This window comes from Delphinapterus leucas, chromosome 12 (assembly GCF_059928025.1).
Source record: "Delphinapterus leucas isolate spDelLeu-1000000601 "Yukka" chromosome 12, BTC_Dleu_Yukka2, whole genome shotgun sequence".
In the NCBI taxonomy this organism is placed as follows: domain Eukaryota; kingdom Metazoa; phylum Chordata; class Mammalia; order Artiodactyla; family Monodontidae; genus Delphinapterus; species Delphinapterus leucas.
The window spans coordinates 61,908,938-61,923,795 of record NC_143140.1 but is presented as its reverse complement, the minus strand read 5'-3'; the positions used below and the strand labels follow the sequence as shown (position 1 = coordinate 61,923,795).

The window sequence follows — 14,858 nt, the reverse complement described above, 5'->3', positions numbered from 1 at the left end:
ACTCTTCCACTCTCCAAAGACTGTGCCCTTTCCATTAACTTTCACTCAACAAGGTAACCCCAGACTTATTTCCTAGTGTTTGCCAATGATTCCATCTAACTATTCTTCTTGGCTTTTTCTTCTGAAGCACATTTGGATTGTTTCTTGATGCCGACAAATGGACGTTTATTGATCGGGAGAGAAACAGGAGCCAGGAGTCACTGAAGAGGGCAGTCAAGGGGCAGTGGATGTAGACAGATGGAAAAATGGCCAGCACTGTGCCCCCCATGTTTGCACTTCCTCTTCCCTTCTATGGAGCTATGGGATATTTGTTTTTGCTTAAATATGTTTTACTTTGTGACATTTAAAAACTTGTAGAATGAAAAGCAAATGCTCTTTTTGAAACTTGCAATATGAATACCTTTTTATTTTTGTTTGCTGAAGTTTTGTTTGTTGAAAGAGAGGAAATGGTTAATCATCAAAGCTGAGGAAGAGTCTTTTAAATTTATTACAACTTGTAGCCTGGGTAAATTTGACCTACTGCCAACATTTACAGTTCCTGATAGAAGAGACTGGAATTTAAAACATCCTTTATGCAGCCTGCCTAAAACTGGCATTTTGGTTAATCAGAAAAAGAAAGAAAAAAAAAGTAATGAAATGTCTGATGACTTATCGCCCAGTGTTCTCCAGCGAGTCCCTCTAACTATTCATCTTGGCTGTTTCTTCTGAAGTGCATTTGGAGTGTTTCGTGATGCAGTCAAATGGGGTCTTTTTTTTAGATAGGAAAACTGAGTTCCCCATTTTGCTGGTATAGTTTAGGCCATATGTGAAAAATAGAATATGTGTCATCAGGAGCAGACTGTTAGCAGATGAGATGATATCTCAGGCCATATCTCAGCAACATCCTCTGCCAAGCTCTAGTCCCTATGGAAAGAGAAATGAGTGCACTTTTAAAAAACTCTTATGTGAGATTAAACATCCTTACATATTTATTTGACTAATGAGAAATATTTATTATCCCACTAGTAATGAACAGGTTTGTTTCATTATTTTAAAAAAATCAAGATTTATGAACTAGGAAGAAGAAATAACTGAGGGTATATAAGTTCGGAATAATTAAGCTGATTATTATTATTCACTATAAATTAGGCATGAAGATATGTATTTTTTGGAGGTCTTACAATTTACTTACAAAATTACAGAAGTTTCTAATGTTTTTTTCTTTGGCATTGGACATACAATGCCTATGTCACCTACAAAATTTTATGAGAGCTTTACACAAAATAAGCAAAGTGACTCTGGGGCAAGTATCCACACAATAATCCTTAAATTCAGTAGGAGAGACTCAAGCATTCCTTTTAATTATCTTGCATATGAAGAGTGTCTGACCAGTTGCTGTCTTTATAAATATTAACTGAATGGGATCACTACCCACAAGTTGGATGCATATGAGAAGCAGACGGAACATGGTCTTTTTGCTTGTCATTGCAAGGAGAAATAATTTAATGTAATAATAACTATTGTTTTCTTTTAGGATGGAAATGTTGCATCTTCCCAGTACATTACATTGGAGATTTTAGTTTCCCAAGGCAAAAGGGGGTATTTTTCTTGTCTATCAGCACCAATAATAATTAGAGCTAAATACAAACCATTTTCATATCTAAATGAAGTGGCTTAGTAACTGAACACTTAGTTTCAAATAGTAGAAAACAAGAGAGTTAAAATATCACTAAGATCAGCTCAAAGACATAATTACAGACAGTATTACATTATTTGGGATTTTAAAGTAAAATTAGTACATTTTTGGTTTGTGTTTGGTTAATAATGGAAAGCATGTCCTAAGTTTAAAAAGTGAAGCCCATACTTTAGTAATAGAACTAAGAAAAGTCAGTACTCTCTCTCACCCCATCCCCTCCAAAGCTGTGCCTCCAGATGTTATTTGGTATTTATTTTGCAAAGTTTATTTTTACAGTCCAAGCCGTTTGTGTTTTAAAGATACATTGGTCAGTTTATTTATAGAGAGAGAGCTTCTTGAAGTAAAGACAATTGACGCGGGTGTGGGTTAAAGCTACCCAGCACTAGAAAGAATGGGGGCGTCTGGTAACCTCTAGTATGTTCTCTCTCATTCCTCTCATGTTCTTTCATTATGGGGACCCTGGAATTTTCTTTTCCGTTTTTTCTTTCTTTTCCTTATCTTTTCCAGTCCTGTAAGGTTTTACATGATTCATCCTGGGAGGAAAAGCTGAGCTTCTGGACCAGTTATCCTGCAGAGGAAATGAAAGAAACACAAGGCAGAAGGGGTGACTGGGACTTCGAGCATTTGCTTACAAATCTGGCTCCTGTCCAGGTTGAAACTGGAATAGCTGGAGATTTTCCCAAGGCGCCCAGGATGGAGAACAGTTCCTCGTGTTTGGATAGCATCACTGGTGCTTCTCAAACCAGGCTTAGGACCAGGGAGGTGTGGAGGAGGGTGGGCAGTAGGTGGTTATGACTGTGCAGTCGGGCTGGATCAAGGTTGTGGAGGCTTCCTGTGCTGAACGATGCTGTCATTCCTTTCCTTTATGTGTTGCAAAGTAAAACAATATTAAACTGCAAAACAGGGGTGAGAAAGTTCCACAAAGTTCTCACTTTTCTCATTGTGACTACTTCACAGCCACCTCGTTAATATTGAATAGCATTTTTCCTTCAAAAATTGTTTTGCAATATAAAACAGCAATTTTTTTTCAAAGATTGCTTTTCTTTACCTCTGCTTTGCAAATCCTTTAGAATTTCTATTGGGAAATCTAGCACTGGGTTTCTGGGAGTACAGGTTGGACGCCATCCAAAGAAGAAGCTGGGAATGTGGTATCCAATGAAGGCTGGGGAAGCACTGAGGACAGTTATGGATTAGGGCTGGTGAGGTGTCTTTAGAATCATAATGCAGCACTTTGTAGTAAAACTGAAGTTTCATCTTGCAAATTAGAATGTACAGGGGATTCCACTTTTAATTATTTTCTTCTACTTTAGCATTATTTTTCTTTCCAAGCTTTAAGAAGTGATTTGGGAATGAATTTGTCTTCTCAATTCACTTTTAACTTAATATTTGAGTTTTGTATAGTGTTTTAAGTGACACAAGGAAAAGCAGGACAATATGCTACTTTTCTCTAAGGGTCCAAAATAATCTTACACCCACCTACTTCTCCATTTGAAATGCTACTCAAAGGTGTATTTTATTTTTTTCAATCTTTTGAAGCACTGCTTGGATAGTGCTTAGTTTTGCTAGCTAGTTTGGTAGTTCAGTCTTATTTTCATAGATAAAGACTTTTCCTTCAAACTCATAATTAAATCACTTTCTTTGCAAAGTTAGAGTTCTCTATTTTCAAATTTTCTTTTTTTTTTGTATCAAAACTTATAAAGTTATATAACTACAAAAGCAATAATATGTTTTCTTATCATTTTTACAGGCTGGAAAACGTTAATGTTTACTATAGATGCCAGGGATTGTAGAGCAATTATTACAAAATAATATAAGGCTTTAACCTCTACCTGGAGATCTGACAGAAAATTTTAATTGAATATGTAACCTATACACATGGAAATACTAAATCTAATTGGGTAGCTCTATTGGCCCCTCAAAGCACTGTTGCTAATTAGCAATACAATAAGGATGGTGGAATCTATCATTTGACTATTCATTTAAATGATACCTAATTAGTGGATGGTGTCATGGTCTGAATGTGTCCCTCTCCAAATTCATATCTTGAAATCCTAATGCCCGCTGTAATGGTATTAGGAGACAGGGTTATTAGGTCATGTGGGTGTAGCCGTCATGATTGGGATTAGTGCCCTTGTAAAAGAGGCTCCAGAAAGATCCCTAGCTTGTTTCATTCACCATGTGAGGACCCAACAAGAAGTTTCCATCTATTAACCACAAAGCGGGCCCTCACTAGACACAAAATCTGCCAGGGCCTTCATCTTGAACTTCTAGCCTCCAGAACTGTTATCTATAAGCTACTAGGCTCTGCTATTTTGTTATAGCAGTCCAAATGGACTAAGACAGACAGGAAATACATCTACTGACTAGTTTTATATTACTCTCCCATAGTGACTATATTAAACCTGAAACAATTGATGCTTTTCTACAGTAATTTTTCTTTAAACTTATTAATTTTTAATTATTCTTTGTTAATTTAGTCTTAATTTATTTATTATCTAATTGACTGGTTGTTAAGCACGGGGTGGTGGAAAGGGTAGAGGCAAGGAAATTGATACTGGCCCTGAATTTCAAATTGCTTTCGCCTGCAGGAATGGCTGTGACCAAACAATCTATTTTGATGATTGTGGAAAGGACAATTTTCATAATAAATTTGAAAAATCTGGAGACCTGGAGCAGCACATTCTAATGATCTCTTCCTTTCTATAAATCGTAGCATTTCGCATTTGATTGGATCATATGGATACAAATTAAGCTCTATTCTCTTGACCCTTCCTTTCACATGTTGCATATTAAGCTATGCTTTAAATATTCCACAGTCAACAAGCGGAAATATTGGTTTACCACAATAATTCATTTTCCCCCCTCCCACCCTAAAAACTTCAACATTTAAAAGGAGACTAAGATGGCAATCAAGAAAGTTAGGACTCATTTGCATGAAAATGACCCACTTTCCTAAACTGACTCTGCTTGTCTATGACTTTTTGGATTCATAAGTTATTCTCACTGCTGGTTTGGATAAAACTATAATCTATTTTCCTGTAGTATTTGGTGTGTTCCTAAAATGAGTCATAACCGTTTCTTAATAGTTATGGGAAAAAGATCAGTAGGGGCAAACTTAGTGATAAATAGGATATGCTTCTAAATAGTTACCACATGAGGAAAACCCCTTGGGTGTTAAATACCTAGTGTTTTTATTTTTGTTTTTCTGGGTTCCTTGTTTTGATTTTATTAAACTACTTCTTTAAGAAGTATAAAATAATGTCTTTCCTTAGTTTTATATTGAGTAGAGGAACTTACTAAATTACTTCTCCTCCAACTTGTTCCGAGATTAATTTTTTAAATCAAGTCGTTAAAGCATCACTACTTAATGATTTAAAAATCATTTTTTCCTTCTCAAACTAGCCAACCAAAAATCATAATCAAGCAAAGTACAGGACCAAAGCAAGGAAAGAGGCTACTGGCTAGGATGATTGGTATTGCCATCATGGAGACTCCAGTATCCATGTCCCAACGCTAGGAATGTGGCCTTTTTTTTTTTGTATAGCATTCTGGGAGAGAGGGGTGAGGCAGTACATGGTTGTCACTGAGTAGCTAAGGGTCCCCATTCTTTTGGGATCATAAGCTTTCTTTTATTTTCTTTTTTTCAAACCTTGAGACTGTCATGGCCAGATGGTTGACTGATCAGTTAAAGAACTTTCTACCTCTTGGGAGGTTGGGACTCACCAAGAGTGTGCATGGTCAGTCCGGGAACAGAGAGCACACATGGTAGCATCAACTGACTCAGAAATGTGTCTGGTATAAAATCAATATTTAGTGGTAGCTTATGTTATTGTATTTGGCTACCACAAAATTTACAAAGTGAATTGGTGTTTCCTGCCCCACCTTTGATGTAGCTCCACTGACAGCAGCTACAGAAAAATAAGCCAGAAGGAAAAACTGCATGCTGAATTCTCAAATATGGGGTCAACTCAGGAATTTGTGCTTTTATTAATCCCTTCTTGGGAGTGATATGGATAATTTCCTCTAAGAATAAACTCTCCAGTGGGATCAACAGTGTGAGGAATGGAGAAAGAAAAGGCAATGTGTTGCTTTAGTTAGTGACTAGCTAGCAACAATAGTGGTGTATATATTTATCGTGCTTTATAATTTCAAAGCACTTATAAATGTACTGTATTATTTCAGATTTTATTATAAAAGTAGGTGCCTCTGTAACATTTTTAGCAGGTTGTTGAGTTGGTTGAACAAAACTCTCTCTTGCTTAAAATCTATTCGTGATGGAAATTTGATAGGGATAACTAAAATAGTAACTGGTATTAATAGTATAAAAGCTAGCATACCAGTTAAACCTCAGTTAGCCAGAAATCTTTTGTAATTAAAGTTATTATTCACTTTTCTTTAAAAACTTTTCTAATATGTATTTACTAATTTTCTATTTTTATAAGTAAAACTTAATCTTTAGTAGATGATTCAATATCTTGGATTGTCTTAACATCATTTTGAACAGTATTTTTCATTGCATCAATGCAGATATAAAAGTGTAAGATATTTTCTCAAACTGTTTATATATCAGATTATTTTATGGTCATGTAATTCTGTCTTCTAAAATTATCATGTTGCCAATTTTCCAGCTAGTGGAATATTCTTATTAGTTGAGGTTCTCTTACAACTATATTTTGAGAACTATGAATAAAGTTGTGTTTACTATTTTTTTGCCTCCCCCTTTCCTTTCCTCCATACATTTCTTCTTTCTTTCCTTCATTTTTTAAAACCTGTTTATATGATGGACATGCTACATTTGAGAGACAGGATGGGCAAGAAAAGGTATGTGACAATTGAAATATTGATACTGAATGTCTGATGTAGCTGGGAGAAAGTAAGGCATTATCTGAATAAGTTGTTTTGGCAATTCCAATACTGAAAAAGACCTGTTTATGTTTCTTCCTGTATTATTTTAACTCTGAACAAGGACTCAGGGAAAAGACGATAGAGCTGACCAATATTCTGCTTACACTGAAAGAGAATTGAATTGTGAGTCATTCCACAGTCGTGAAGAGCTATAGCAATCCAGAACTTTCCCAAGGAGCCACACTTGCTGTTCCCTTTTTGTCTGAATGTTGGTCTTTTACAGATGGAACATAATTATCACTTCTCCTTTTCCCATCAACTCTCCTACTAGCTAGCCTACAGGCCCTCTGACAGACACACACACTCTCACACTCACACGCACACATGTAGTCACATTTGAGTTCAGATTCAGAGTTGAGTCTTACCCTGGGTTAAGGCCTCTGTGATTTGACTTCTCAGCTTCTTCTTTATGAGATACTAGTTCAGATCACAAGAAAATACTCCCATAATGTGTTCATGGACATTTTTGGAGCTAAGAATAAATAGGATTTTAAGAGCTATGAGCTGCAGTGACTTCCAGGCTTACTGGTTGCTGGTTCTGTGACTTGGGTGCTTCGCTGGGCCTCAGTTTCCTCAATTTAAAAACAAAGATATCAATAACCTGCTCAGAGGGCTTTAGGGATAATTACATGATGTAACTTAGTCAAAGGGTAAGTGGCTAGCACAAGGGAGGTACAATTTTTAGGTTTTGTTTCTTTTTCTAATTAATCTAGAAGTAGGAATATAATACAAAAATGTTAATACTACTAAGTTAGTGAGATGAAATGTCATTGTTTGCAACAGGAACAGTCTCATTTGATCCAACCACCAGCTTTATGTAATCTTACTCTTTCAGTGGAGGGTAAATTTATATTGGCTTTCAGACCAACTCTGTGTTACAAGAAGTAACAAATCAGCCTTAGAAAGAGGCCTTGTCCCCGACTACTTTGCCCAGAAATAGTTTCAGTCTGACTGAGATAGAGTCTAGTCAGTTCTTCTATTAAAATATATTTATGAGAAAGACATAGTATCTTTATGTCCATTTATAAAAAATGCATACTTTAAAGAATAGGTGATTTTTTAATTTTAAGAAGATCCAAGACAAAACTGGTATTTACATTTTGGTTCCTATTATTCATTTCATTTCCATGATTCTCACATATATACTTATTCCTTGAAATTATTACATGTATGCATCTATATGGATACTATCATATATTAAGATAAAATTGATTTATGTGTGTGGCTTGTGGAATTATTTTTATTGATATTTATTTATATATAGAATAATTATGATATTGAGTAGGGAACCTTTTAATTCTCATCTAAAAGCCTACACATTCCCACTTTTTGGAAAAGCAGGGCTGGGGAACCCAAAGAACACTGTCACTAATGCAGAGTCATTAGGGATAGCACCCTGAACTAACAGAAAGGTCACATGCTTCCCTGCCAATGATCATCTCTAGTCTACCTCTTTCATGCTGCACATAAGAAATGGGGACCCAGAGCAGTTAAGTAACTTGTAAGTGGTTAACACCTATGACTGGATAGAAGAGAGACATAGTCTCTATTATAAAGTAGAATCAGGAGACTAGAACAGGAGTGTGGATCAGACATAGATTTCCATTGCTGCACTCCCACGATTTTCTTTGTATCAAGAATTTACCAGCCATCTGTTACCATTAACAGTTTACCAGATCTTAGAGACAGAATCAGAGCAGAACGTTAATGCCTTCTGTGACTAGTGCAGGAATTTTACCAGAAGTTAAACAGGAGATTTTGCTCAAAGTTGAGCAGGCTGCTAGTTTGAAGATGATAATGATTCCATGTGCCTAAAGATCTATTACGTGTGGACTGAGAATTGCAGTTAAAATTGATGTTATCTTTGTCTTCACTTATATTTCCCCAACGTGTGACCATTAATGCTAGTTTTCATTTCTTTTTCCTTTGTAATATTTCTACCTGTAATTACATGCTGCTTCAAGGATTTAGATTATCTGCCATTGTCTGGGGGACCACAGGGTAAAAGTCTTGAGTCAAAACACCTGGGAAGACATGATAGTCATTTGCCACGACTGTTGTGTCCTAGTTTATTTAACCTTTATCCCAGTACTGCATATGCAGGCGTAGACCTTCCCAGTAATTGCTTGTTGAAAGAATGAAGACAGTGGTAAACATAGAAAATACACAAAAATAATTTGGCCACGTATGCTTGACTACGTAAGATCGAGGACAAAGATGGTGATAGAGACCACCCCAAAGTTCTAGAAGATGGGAATATACTTCCACCTAATATAGCTCAGTAGGAAAAGAATTGTTTCTCCTTAGTGACATAAATTATAGGTGAAGATAGAATTATTTTTATACATTGGGAATATATCTAGTTAGTTGAAACACATCTCATGTGGACAAGAAAAGAAAACACCAGAGTAAGAAACAGGAACACATCATTCAAAAATTTTATATCTTGGAAGAGGAAAAGAGAATTAAGCCAAATAGTCCATATGAACAGTACAGCTGGTGGAGAAAGAATGACCAGAAATAAGCAGCCAGAAACCAGATTCATTGCCAGCTCTTCAGAAAGCACTGATCTTTAGAGGGCTAGGAAGCCTGGTGGACAGGCAAGCTGTGTGTCCTTCCATGACAACAGGAAGGTTATGGTGGGTCATGAGATTCTGTGGCACATGCCTCCTTCTGCCCTGGGCTGGCTGTGTCCTCTTTGAAATACTGGTGAGGCCTCCAGCTAGGGTGACTTCAACCCCTAAAAGAGATCCACAGACTTAGAAAATATGGAGAAGAAAAGGCCAAATGTTCAAGATGCAGGAGGAGCTGACACACAAGAAAAGATGCTAATTGTGAGGCAATGAAGGGGGAGTAGTGAAATCATTTAGGGAGGCCCCTGCACCTATAACTAGAATTTTTTGATCAAAATAAGAAAACAAATTGAATAAATATCTCCTAATACCTTGTAAGTAAATCTCCAATGGCTCAGATAACAGTGGATTCCAAAAGCAAACACTGAGAAATGTAATATGTTCTGAATTACATAGGATACAGAATCCTCTTCCCTAATTCAGGAGTCTCTAAGAGTAACAATTTTCTAAAAAAACAAAATGAACAAAGCTTTAAAAACTATCAACAAATATATTTATTGTGGTGGCTTTCCCCCCATCAGATACACTCTGTTAGGAAGCAGTATCCCTTTCAGTTCCAGGTGGACCATTAAGCAGGTAATAAGGTTGCTCCCCACCCCCACCCCCACTGCACTGAGAGAGAAAGAAAACACATGACTCTGCAAACATGTTATATTTTCCTTGCTCTAGTTTTCATTTTCTATGAAATCAGAATTTTCTTCTAATAAGTATGATTTGTTTTTGGAAGTAACTTACAGGTACATGTTTACAGACTTATATAACCCAAGGGGTAGCAGAGGCTGAACCACACAGTGCTGACATAGACTGGAGACCTGTTCCAGGTAATCACAACCCTTCACAGTTTTGGAAAGCACAAAAGTCATCTCCAACTCTATGGTTTCTTCCACATTTTGCCAATCCCATACAGTATATTTAATTCTGTAAATATGTGCACTCTCATGCTTCTTGCAGAAGGACAAATGAGGGCAAGAGAACCAAGCTTATAACAGTTGTTTCTGTGGTGATAATTCCTATGATTCCAAATGCCAGGCCCTAATATCTGAGCACTCTCTAGATTTCCTGCACAAAACAACACTGTCCTTTGAAAGATGTTTCTCTCCTCTGATCTCCTGTTTCTTTTGAAGGGATACCATACCTTTGAATTTGCAGAACTATCATTTGCTTCTTTAAACAAATAGCTCAAAAAAATACTTTTATAGGAAAAAGATGTTGCTTCTCCAGATGTCGTCATTATGTTGTTACATCTTATAGCCTATTGATGATTATGTACAAAATTTCTTGTCTCTTAAAAATGCACAGAAGCGCGTAAGATAACCATTCAAAAACATCCCTTCTTTGAACTTCCGGCTCTTTGTTGTTAACTATGCTTGTATGAAGAATATAGCAACTATCTGGAATGTTGTTTAGACTGAGCAGTAACTGACACTTTGTCCATTTGTGGTCCTAATGGCTAGAGCACCTGTCCTGGGCATCTGGTGGAGATAGCAGCATCACGAGTTTACAACAATCTCATGGGACTCTAGTGTACAGTGCTGACTGATACCGATTTCTGTTGTTTATCTTGGACCTTTCGCTTCTTCTGCTGCTGTTTGTCTTTGTTTTCTCGTTGCTCTGGAGTTTCTCTGCTGGGCTCCAGACCTTTGTTATCAGGTATTGCATCCTTACTTTCTTCTTTATTAAGTTTTTTTCTTTTTCTCTCCCTTCCTTTTTTTCCTGAAATGAAAGGATACACCTTTAAAAAAACATTCAATCATCTTCTATTTGGTTATTCTAAGTTTTTAAAAACTAGTTGAATTTCTTTTAGGTTGCATACCATGCCCACAGATACCAAATATCTACTATTTAAATCATTCATTCAACTAGTCTTTATGAAGGCTGTGCTATATTTCAAGCAATGTAAACATGAAACACATACAACATATAATGAAGCAATTAATATATGATAGTTCTGAATTCCAGATGGTTCTATTGCTATAAGTTTGATATGAATATTATTTTACATGATAGCTATTTATGGATATTTAATAGAAATTATTGAATAGATTTCTTGCCATCTAAGAAATTTATTAATGTCTATACGTTATCTGGCTCCTACATAAGGCACTATTTTGTTTTCAAAATTGTCCAAGTAGCAGTTACATACTTGCAATATGCTGATATATCTACATGCCATCTACTAAAAGAGAATTAATTTGCATAAAAATATGGAAATAAAGGTTCATGAGGAATACCAGGATAACTATATTTTAATGCAAGTATTTATATGTTGAAATTAATTTCCATCACAAATTCTCTACATGCAGGGGTAGCTGTGTCTATAACTTATCGATAACCCTATGGTATTAGCTACCAGGGCAGGGACTTTGTGTCTCTATCAACTAAATGAGTAGATATTGATTGGAATATACTGGATTCCATGGAGGACCTTGACCTTGAACTGGGTTTGAAGCACAGATTTATTCAGATTCACACTCTTAGACATTTTGAAAAGTGGAATCAACACGACTTTAAAGGTTTTGATGCAGAAAAGCATATTGCAAGAAAGACTGGAGCCAGGGTGAAGAAATGGATTTTATTCTATTGGACTTGCGGAACTGTTAACAGTTTTAGAAGAGAGTAATTTGATCAAAATGCATGAGTCTGGCACCAAATTAGATGAATTGTTTTTTTAAATTTCAAATTAGTGAATTAACTAGATATTTTATTATCACGTTAACATTTTACACATACAACCTACAGTGTAAAATAATTTCAAGGGCATGGTTTTAGTAACCTCCATTCATACACATATCCCAGTGAAAAATTACTGATTCAAATCAATATAGTAAATGAAAACTAGGAACAAATTACTCCTTGGTGTGGGAGAAATTCTGATTGGGTGTATCCCTACACACTGAGCCATGTAAAATCTGAAATTAGTTTTGGTCTACAAAAAGTCACTTTGGACAAAAGTATTTTGGATAAATTATCTGCATGACAGAACCAAAATATTTTCACGTCCTGAAATAGGCTGCAAATATTGAATTCAGTGGTTTGGCTTTCCTTTTCTTGAGCTCTGGTTATGGAATTCTAGGAACCAATATTAATACTGCATTCGTAAACTCGGCCAACACAGTCTCCTCGGATTTTATGCCGCAGCTAGCTTTGCCTGAGACTATATTTACAAAACCTTCCAGTTACTTTATGAAAACTTGCCTTGTTGGGCTCAACATAACACACCTCCAAATTTTGGACTCTAAAAGGACAGTTAACAAAAATGAGAACTCAGACCACGTAAAATAAATATCAGTCAAATTATTTTGGATATGTAGAGATGAGCAAACAATATTAGAGTTGACTGTATGTCTAGGGTTGACTAGTTGTATATTGATTCACCAATTCCATTATTCTTTTCACTTAAAAGAATATTGCTGGATTGATAAGATTTCTACAGAAGAAATTCAGGGTGTTTTTTTTTTTTATGCTGGCTTTACACATTTGAAGACCTGACATAAACTTAGTAACTAAAAAGAGAAAACTGAAGAGTTAATTTACTTTCTTGAATATGTACCATAATTTAGTTTTCACAAATCTGCATGAACTGAAAGAGAGCAATGCTGGTTTTTATGGTGTGTGCTTGATTTTCTGAAGGACATGGCTGCAAAGGTTAGATTACATAATATTTCCATTCTGAAGAGCATTTTGGAGGTGTTCAAGCTCAGCTCTAAAAATATTGTCAGTGAAAATCATTCCAAAGTTCCAAAAAAACTACTGACCCCAAACAAAATGTTATTTTTATGGAAAGTATCCAAAAGTTCAGTGTTTAACATTGTTCTCTTGATGATGGTCCAACATCTTACAGCTGTGATCCCAACCATAAAGTTTTGGACATGTAAAAAATATATTGTTTCTTTCTTGGTCAGAGATTGATTTATATGTTTTCTAGCTACATGTGACAATGTACTCAACTTACAGTGCATTTCTGCTTATTAGCAAACTGATATGATTATTTCTTAATATGGGCAGAAACATTCTTGGAAATAGCTTGAAACCCAGTATCATAGTTTTATTATCCAAGGAATAACTATTTAGTCTGGGTGGTGAGTGAAAGAGGAGGTTCTACTAAAGTAACAGGAAACTAGCACATTGTGCATTGTTGTTGCCCAACAGAGGGCTATTGCACAATAGAAAAATGTGATTATTACTTTTTACAGGCCATGTGTTAGTGGTTGGAAATGCTAACTACCCTTTTGCGTAAGTAATATATTTTCCTCTTGTCCAAGAAATAAAAATGCAGAAGAGTGGCTCTAGTCCATTAAAAAATCACATGCAATTTGGGAAATTTGGTAAGGTTTTCATTAAAGAGGATTTCTTTTTCTATTCTGGTGACTTTTCATTGATGTGGTCAATAGTTATTTTTATACTTTTTTGGGTAATTATGCAAACTAAGCATTCCAGTTATCACAATCTTACATATATATGTTTGTGTTTTGTCATTCATTGATTATGTGTGTGCACACACACACGCGCACCAGAATTGTGTTGTAGAGTGTTCCAATGATTAAAAGAATGTTCATCTTCCCTCGATGTTCCACCCTCATGGGTGGACTTTGCATAGAAACCAACAAAAAGAAATTGCTATTAGCAATCAAGTACAATCTGAGCCTTTGCATAGAAATGTAATGTTTAAGAACACTGTCTTACATATGTAGAGAACAAATGTATGGGCACCAAGGGGGGAAAGCGGGGGGCAGGGGTGGTGGTGGTGGGATGAATTGGGAGATTGGGATTGACATATATACACTAATATGTATAAAACAGATAACTAATAAGAACCAGCTGTATAAGAAAAAATAAAATAAAATAAAAAAAAAGAACACTGTCTTTAGAGTCAAAAAAACATGGTGTTCAAATTCTAGGTCTGCCACCAGCTATTTGTGTGACTTTTGGCAAGTTGTTGATATCTCTCGGGATTAACTGTCTGATATTTAAAATGTGGATAATCATTACTACTTGCTAAACTTTTTAAGGATTGCGTGAGATGCTTGTAAAACACTTAGCATAGTGCATGGCACACATTAACCATGGGAGAAATGAAAACGAATGTTAATAACTCATTACACAAACACAAATTAAACCTCTATCCCATGCCAAAGGGTGGGCTAAAACCTGGGGATACAAGTGAGATATAGAGACAGACACAATAAATATAGTCACACACTAATGCAAAATTTGAAGCATGCACAAGATCTACTGGTTGCAGACCAAGAAAAGCATTGAACTCTGCCAATGGAGATCGAAAAAGATTCCCCAGATGTGGTGATGTTTGAGCTGAGCTTTAAAGAATTAGTGAGAGTTTGCCAGGCTGAAGAGGGGAAAAGGGCACGGTAGGCAGAGAACAATATGTCAATGGCATGAAGGCATGCAAGAACATGGTGAATCTGGGGAACTGAAGTAGACTTCCTTGGTTTGATCAGAGTCTATATACAGTATATTACCCAGAGAAGCTGGAACAATAGACAGGACTTGATTGCCATTTGGGGAGTTTGTCCTGAGGACCAGTGGTACTGAAAACTGGAGAAGGGCAAGTATCAGAATCTGAGAGCAAAGCAGAGTTTGGGTGTTTCTGTAACTAGTTTAACATGTGACCTTATTTTCTATTTCAG

The 14,858-nt window shown here is 36.0% G+C and overlaps 1 protein-coding gene across 1 annotated transcript in view; it reads right to left on the bottom strand.

Annotated features, from left to right (window-relative positions):
* Positions 1 to 9,815: 9,815 nt before the first annotated feature.
* Positions 9,816 to 14,858, bottom strand: part of RSPO3 (R-spondin 3) — a 76,658-nt gene continuing 71,615 nt past the window's right edge. Inside the window, exon 5 of the mRNA XM_022556029.3 lies at positions 9,816 to 10,926. Coding sequence (XP_022411737.1) covers positions 10,733 to 10,926 — 194 coding nt within the window. The 3' untranslated portion in view covers positions 9,816 to 10,732. The remainder of the gene's footprint in view (positions 10,927 to 14,858) is intronic.